We start from the raw sequence: 8248 nt of genomic DNA on the forward strand, positions 1-8248 counted from the left end.
ATCGAAATTAACAGCTCGTCTTGATTTCAATGCAGTATAAAGGATTAAACTAGTCAATATAAGATGTTATGATGTGTTTCGTTCGCTAAAGTTTTATTTTTAAATGTTATTCTTTATATTGTAACATTTAATGAACAGTTCGTTAAACTAAACCACACCCTCTTATTCATACTGGGCTTTGCTGAATGTACCGTTGCCCTTTTTTTATCTTTAGCCAAATGTTAATATTTCATATAAAATTCTGCGCTTTGACGGTCTAAAAAGTAATACAATTATTTTCAAACTAACAAATTAGAGAAACACGTTTGCTGTGATTAGCTTTTTCGAAAGACCGCAATAACGCTCCCCTCCTGCAGATGGCAACGTCTATAATGTCAGGCGTTTTATACCGGAAGTATCGGATGGACTGTGGCTCACCTTATTTCTTCTGTATGCTCATGCAGCCTGATTTAAGCTTTATTGTAGTCAGTCGTGACAAAAAAAAATTTAACACGGCAGTTGCAATCACGCATTATACAGTTGTGGTTTATGATCATAACAGACTGTCGTTGAGCGGTTAATAAACCCGGCATGATCAGAGATTGATTGTTGCATTGCTGAACAGTAGATCCTGAAGCGAAGGTGTTTTCAAATGCTCGTCGAAGACTTCTAGGTAATGTGAATGTAGTAAACTTGCTTCTGTGTTTATTGTAGTGACTGAATTAACAGACCAAAAGTGTTCAAAATGTTACTGTCTTGAAGGCATGCAGGTTTTCTCAGATGTTGGAGATGTTTCTCAGATGTTGTTTTCTCACTGTTTATGTTTGCATAATTTCTCTGCAAAGAGGGAAGACATATTTTCTATAATACTAACTAAATATGTTATCTATACATATATAATGTATATATGTGTGTGTGTGTGTGTGTGTGTGTGTGTGTGTGTGTGTGTGTGTGTGTGTGTGTGTGTGTGTGTAAGTTATTTAAATAACAATTGTTTAAAATAAATTATATAGGAAAACATACATGTTATGTTTATGTGAACCTGGACCACAAAACCTGTCATAAGGGTATTTTTTTATACATCATTACCTCATTTATACTGAATAAATTAGCTTTCCATTGATGTATGGTTTGTTAGGATAGGACATTATTTGGTCAAGATACAACTATTTGATAATCTGGAATCTGAGGGTGCAAAAAAATCTAAATATTGAGAAAATCACCAAAAGTTGTCCAAATGAAGTTCTTAGCAATGCATATTACTAATCAAAATATAAGTTTACAGTAATATTTACAGTAGAAAAAGTACAAAATATCTTTATTGAACATGATCTTTACTAAATATCCTAATGTGTTTTTTTTTGTTTGTTTTTTTTGCGTAAAAGAAAAATTGATCATTTTGACTCATACAATGTATTTTTGGCTATAGCAACAAATACACCCATGCTACTTAAGACTGGTTTTGTGGTCCAGGGTCACATATATGTGGTACATGTGGCTCTTTATTAATGACAATATCTTCCTGTTCCTATTTCTCTTCAAGGCATCATGTCAGAGTTTACCCTTGATATCCAGCTGACCGAGTTGGGGTTTTCAAACTGGAATTTCCCTCTCTGTGAGCCACAGAGTGTTAAAGAGAACTTTTTGCCAACTCAGAATGGCACTGAAACGCCTGCAGACTGTCATGAAGATGCCTGCTCTGTTGCGAGTGCATCGGCTGACCAGAGCTTTTTACAGGACCATCAATATTTCACTCCCTTCAAAGATAACTCTTCAAGTAATGGAGAAAAAGCTCAAAGCAATTCCAAAATCATTTCCACAGAGAACAAGGATAAAGTCATTAGCCATTCATGGAATAGAAGAAGAAGAAGAAAGGAGATAGAACAGAGTGATGATGATGATGAGGAAGAGGATAATGATGAAGAGCAAAACAGTCAAGAGGGAAAGAAAAAATATGACAAGGAACAGAAATGTTCAGAGGGGAGGCAGGAAGCCTTCAGTGTCACGACAGATGATGCTATGTCTGGTGAAGAAAGGACTGATGAGGATGCAGAAATTGTTTTGACTGATGATGATGTTGATGAGGAGGAAGTAGTAGAAGAAGAAGAAGAGGAGGAGGAGGAAGAAGAAGAAGATGATGTCGAGGAGGAGAGGGTGGAAGAAGATGATGATGATGTTTCCTGGTCAGGTACTGTATCATTTTCCAAAAAATGGATTGTGATTGAATTCATACACTATTTTGTAGATTTTTTAGATATTTAAGAATTTTGTTTGCTGAAAGTTTTACTTGGCCCACCACAAAAAATTAGTTAATAAAAAAATGTATATATATATATATATATATATATATATATATATATGTATGTATATGCTAAGTTTTACAAAGATTTCCAATGTTTTTTTAAGTCTCTTCTGCTCACCAAGCCTGCATTTATTTGATCCAAAGTATAGCAAAAACCATACAATTTTGAAATTTTTTACTATTTAAATGGACTGTTTTCTATTTGAATATATTGTAAAATGTAAATATTTCAAAGCTGAATTTTTAGCAACATTACTCCTGTCACATGAACCTACAGAAATCATTGTATTATTCTGATTTGCTGCTCAAAAAACATTTATTATTATTATGATGTTGAAAACAATTTTTTCTCTTTGATGAATTTAAAGCATCCTTATTAAATAAAAACAAAATAAAAAGTTATACTGACGCAAAGCTTTTGAATGATTTCGTGTATAATGTTACAAAAACTTTTTATTTCAATTAAATGCTGATCTTTGGATCTTTCTATTCATCAAAGAATGCTGAAAAAGATGCACTCAACTGCTTTAAATATTGATTATAATAGTAAAAAAGCATGATGATTTCTGATGGATCATGTGACACTGAAGACTTTGATCACAGGAATAAATTACATTTTAAAATATATACAAATAGAAAACAGTTATTTTAAATAGTAAAAAATATTTCAAAATTGTACTGTTTTTGGTGTACTTTGGATCAAATAAATGCAGGCTTGGTGAGCAGAAGAGACTTAAAAAAAAGTAAAATATTTATTTTCTGATAAATTTTCTATAAATAGTAGGGCCGGGACTCGATTAAAAAATTTAATCAAATTAATTAGAGGCTTTGTAATTAATTAATCGAAATTAATCGCATTTTAATCGCATGTAAATATTTGACCTGAGAACAGTGAGAATTAAGATTTTTACATGGATTTTTAGTATACCATTGAATAATGACTGAATACATAAGCTTAAGCAACAAAATATTGTTTATTTTTGTTCAACCAAGTCCAACAGACCAGTGCAATATTGCCATTAAGTGTAGCAAGCATAGTGTAGCAAGAGGCACGTTCTTTAACGAGTCTTTCATTCCGAGAACTCTGCTCTTGTGTTTGCTTAAAGTGCCCCTATTATGCCATGTTAAAGGTAGTTAATATTGTTGTAATAGTCTCTTAAAACAGGTTTACATGTATGCAAGTTCAAAAAACACTTTAGTTTTCTCCAAAATTAGATTTAATTTTACCCCGTTTCTAAATGATTCGTAAACGACTCGTGTGAAGCAGTTCGAAGAATCAGTCTCTCTAAACCCCTCCTTTCAGTGAGCCCTCACTGCTGTGATTGGTCAGATGGTGCAGTCCTTTTGGATTGGTCTACCGCTTCAGCGCAAAACGAAACGCCCATTGGCATAACTGAATGACAGCTGTGGAGACCTGTTAATGCATAGAAAAGATAGCCTCGATTTTACCCTATCAATTCGAGCCGGAGTCTGACGATGAAACGGTTGAAGTGGCACATCGACAAGAAACTGTTTTGCAAGCACGACTGGAGCAGGACGTTTCTCAGTGGGTGTCATATTATAACTGTGGAAAGTGCTTGCAATTTGCTTTTGTAAGCGAACCGGGCACACCTCTACGTTGTGAACTTCAACACTGTAACGTACAACCCATAACACTGCGTTAAGCCATCGTTTATCATTATCATTACTTAAACTAATAAGGCAGACAGACAGTCAAGCTGCATCAATCACAATTTTTAGACTACATTGCACTCACAGCTGAACAACAGAACTACAGAAACGCAAGTTAGCCGCTTACCAAGACATGTGCGGGGTTGTTACACACCATAACGTACACAAAGACGTATTTTGAACGATCGCTAGAAAATACAATCATCAATTATTAATCATACTTACAGGTAGAAGTTCAGAGGAGCAAGCCGGTCCAAATAAACTGGGCACTGATCCATTTTTTAAAACCAAGCGTTTGGTGAATCCCGCGTTGTAACGTTACTCCCCAAGATTGGAAAAACAGTCATCAGTAAAATGACGCGAACACAACACAAGATTGGCATTGGACTGCTGAGGTGTTGAAAAAATTAATGTTAACCACTCATTCTTGGTAGTTTCATCTTTCGGAAGGACATATAAAACAAATTCACTCTCACAGCGCAGGGCGTCTTCTTGACATGATGTAACGTTAATCCACGTGAAAATGGTAGGCCTACTGTTTGTGGGCGGGCAAGTTGTTCGCGAAATTGAACGTGGGCGGACATTACACAAATGTGTAGCTCGTGACGTGTGGCCGTTACAGAAAAAAGATTCGAATTGCTGACGACTCGTTTAGGCGAATGTGAGCCGACTCTTTTTTTTGTTAAACAAAAACTTCATTTATAGTGCACTGTCGGCGTCACAACTTTGCAGATAGTTTATGTTCACATACAGCTACATGACACACTACATGAAATATCATATTTGAAAAGGCATAATAGGGGCACTTTAATTATGCATTTAAACGTTAATGACCAAACCTATCATTATAAATGTTGCTGCACATGGAATATAACGTGGATAACATTTAAAAAATTGTTTTTATCAGGTTACACACTGATTATTTATCACTCAAACCCCTTTCTCTACCTGTCCGTTGGTCGCGTATATCCTTTGTAGTTTTTTAACACTTTTTATGCGTGTTTGTAGTTCTAATCGAATCCTCGTTCACGGCGGCAATATTAGCAGTTAAGAGTGTGCATTGATCGTTAAGTAGTAGACCATCCGGGAATCTTTGGAATACTTTTTAAACATACTACGATTTGGGACATACTCTACTATTTAGGACGGACGCAGCTTCTTTGGTATAAGTTCTTTGGCTTGTCTGAACGCTAGTTTGTGCTCCAGTATAATCGGTCCGCCGAATCTCATCCAGTGAGAAACGTTCCGTGGTGCAAAACTTAGTGCGATTAAAATGCGTTAAAAAATTTTAACGCGTTATTTTTGTGTAATTAATTAATCTAAATTAACGCGTTAAAGTCCCGGCCCTAATAAATAGCTCTGCCATTGTTTAATGATAATTTAAAATTAACCTTTAAATGCCCTTTAAATAATTAGCTAATTAAAATGTATTTTTTTTAGCACTTGCAAGCTTTCATTCTAAACCATAATAATAAAATGTGATATTTTCTAAGTCAAAAATAAATAAAGCATTTTTTCTAATAAATAAAGCATTTAACATAATTGATGTAAAAATTTCTTTGTCATTATTTTTTTATTTTTTTTATTTTAATATATATATATATTTTTATTATTAGTTATTTACAAGCGCAATTAATTAGTTATTTTAAATTATTCAGCAATGATGCAACTCCTTGACAGCTATACTGTAACTCCGTAAAAATAGTTTTTTACTTACTAGATTTTCTGATGATTTCAATAGACAATAGACAAATTATTTCCTGTTATGGCAGTTGTTGATACACATTTTTCTTCAATTTCAGAGACAAATGGATCTGGAGAGAATGAAGAGAATCGCTGCCATGTATGTGATCTCACCTTCTCCTCTCTTTTCTTACTCCGAGAACATTTAAATATGCACACGGGTGTTCGCCCCTACCGCTGCGACGAATGCGGCAAGCAGTTCTGCCAGTTAGTCAATTACCGCGCACACCTTCGCTCCCACTCCCAGAAGGCCTCCATCCACTGTCGCGTTTGCTCAACCACCTTTGAGACCGAGGAACAGCTCCAGCAGCACTTGGACACCAACCATTTTGAAAAAGAGTTCTATCAGTGTGATTTTTGCAAGCAGATTTTCACTAACCTAGAAGTGTGCCAGAGTCACGTCGAAGCGCACAGGCAACAGGCCAAACGACATTTGTGCCTCAAATGTGGCGCCAGTTTTCGCCTTCGCAACTCGCTGCTCCGTCACCTGGAATGGCACAGCAGAGGCATCTTCTCCTGCTCTGACTGTGAGCGGACCTTCTCCAGCAAGGCTTCTTTGTTACGCCACAGTTTCTCTCACTTGGGCGTCTTGCCGTATACGTGTCTAAAGTGCAAACGCCATTTCCGTTTGCCCTCTCTCTACCACAACCACGAGTGTAAGCCAGAGAACATCCAGTGCATGGCGTGTTTGGTTTTCTTTCAGAGTCAGGAGGACTTTGATAAGCATAAGAAGGACACGGGATGCTGGGGTCATCAGGGGGCTTTGCCTAGCAAGACAGATGAGATCCGCTGCATGGAATGTGGCCAAGTCTTTGCAAGCATTGAGGAATTAAAGAAGCACGGAAGCACTCACCAGAGAGTCCTAAAGTGTGCTGAATGTGGGATGGGTTTTCGCTCGTCACTCATGCTTATGTCACACATGGGAGGGCATGCGGGACAGCGGCCGTGTTTCTGTCAGGACTGTGGCCTGGGCTTCCCACATCAACAGGGTTATGACAGCCACCTGAAGACGTGCGGAGTGGTGACACCACCAGTGGTAAGCTTTTTTCCCCCTCATTCATACTTGTACTCTAAAGCAGGGGTTTTAAAGGGGCTAGGTTGAAATTTACTGAAAAAAAGTGTAAAATTTGTTGATAAATAAAAAGTGGAGCAAATTCACATAGATTGAATTTGATATGCGTTTCATTCCAGTGCTGTTATTGCTAACTACAATTGTTCAAAATATTTTTTTGTGATTGAAAAAAGCTAAAATAAAATATAAATATTAGATGAAAAATTAGAAGTACAATGAAGTACTAAAGTACTAAAACTGATTACTAAAACAAACTTAATAAGGCGTGCGTTCAGCTGCATTCAGCTGGAGCGTTCAGAGGTGTAAATCACTGACAAGCTACGCCAAATCGCGCTCAAAATTGCATTAGATTTTGAGCGCGATTTGGCGTAGCTTGTCAGTGATTTACGTCTCTGTGTATTATTTGCCGCTCCAGCTGAACGTACGTGATGGAGATTTACTACTAATCAAAGTACCGGCTTCATTGACTAAACGCGCCTCACAACATCGTGCGATTAATCGTGTAGCCCTACTTAACATAAACTGAAATTAAAATATAAAAGTAAAAGGGATAATTCACCCCAAAATTAAAAGCCAATGACATTGAACAATGAGCAATTACACTAACATTGTTAGTGTAACTGTTGTTACACAACAATAACTATTTTTATTATTTTTAACTTGCCACATGCTTTCAAGAACTATTCTTCAAAAAATGCTTGGAATGATTGTGAAACGTGCCATAGAAATGAATTTAATTGCAAATGTTTGTCTTTTCATACATTTAACAGTAGTTAATAGTCAATATTTTTCAAGTTTTGATTTGGCTTTGATAAAATGATAATATAACTTTTTTTTAATTATACCATTTCTTTTATTTTTATGAAATAAAACAATAATAAATTGCCTTGCCACATGCTTTCAAGAACCATTCTTTGAAAAATGCTTTGGAATGATTTTATCGTGAAATGTGCCACAGAAATACATTTATTTGAAAATTTGTGTCATTTTATAAATGTAACAGTAGTTAACGGTGAATATTTTCCAGGTAAGTGTTTTTCTTTGGCTTTGGTAAAATGATAAATTTACATATTTTTAAAATTATACTATTTCTTTTATTTTTAAGAAATTAATAATAATTATTATTATTATTATTATTATTATTATTATGAAAAAAATTGTAAGTAAAAAATTGCCTTGCCCCACACTTTCAAGAACTGTTTTTAAAAAAAAAAAAAAATATATATATATATATATATATATATATATATATATATATATTCTTAAGAAATTAAAGAAAAATTATATATATGTCTATTTAAGAAGTAATAAAAAAATAAAAAAAATGCCTTGCCACATGCTTTCAAGAACCATTCTTTAAAAAATGCTTTGGCATGATTTTATCGTAAAACGTGCCATAGAAATACATTTAATTGACATTTAACAGTAGTTAATAGTCAATATTTTCCAGATGTGTTTTTATTTGGCTTTGGTAAAATGAA

The 8248-nt window shown here is 35.0% G+C and overlaps 1 protein-coding gene across 1 annotated transcript; it reads left to right on the forward strand.

Moving 5' to 3' along the window:
- Positions 1–412: 412 nt before the first annotated feature.
- Positions 413–6797, forward strand: LOC141343217 (uncharacterized). Its single transcript, XM_073847817.1, has 3 exons — positions 413–652; positions 1523–2167; positions 5755–6797. The coding sequence occupies exons 2-3, from the start codon at positions 1528–1530 to the stop codon at positions 6795–6797; spliced, it is 1683 nt and encodes a 560-aa protein (XP_073703918.1). The 5' UTR covers positions 413–652; positions 1523–1527.
- Positions 6798–8248: the final 1451 nt, after the last annotated feature.

This window comes from Garra rufa, chromosome 9, assembly GCF_049309525.1.
Source record: "Garra rufa chromosome 9, GarRuf1.0, whole genome shotgun sequence".
NCBI classification, from domain to species: Eukaryota; Metazoa; Chordata; class Actinopteri; order Cypriniformes; family Cyprinidae; genus Garra; species Garra rufa.

Excerpts from the sequence above, each read along its gene's own strand:
- LOC141343217 (XM_073847817.1), top strand. The coding sequence starts at position 1,528 with ATGTCAGAGTTTACCCTTGATATCCAGCTGACCGAGTTGGGGTTTTCA. Across the intron at positions 2,168-5,754 it reads TGATGATGTTTCCTGGTCAG|AGACAAATGGATCTGGAGAG; the intron begins GTACTGTATCAT and ends CTTCAATTTCAG.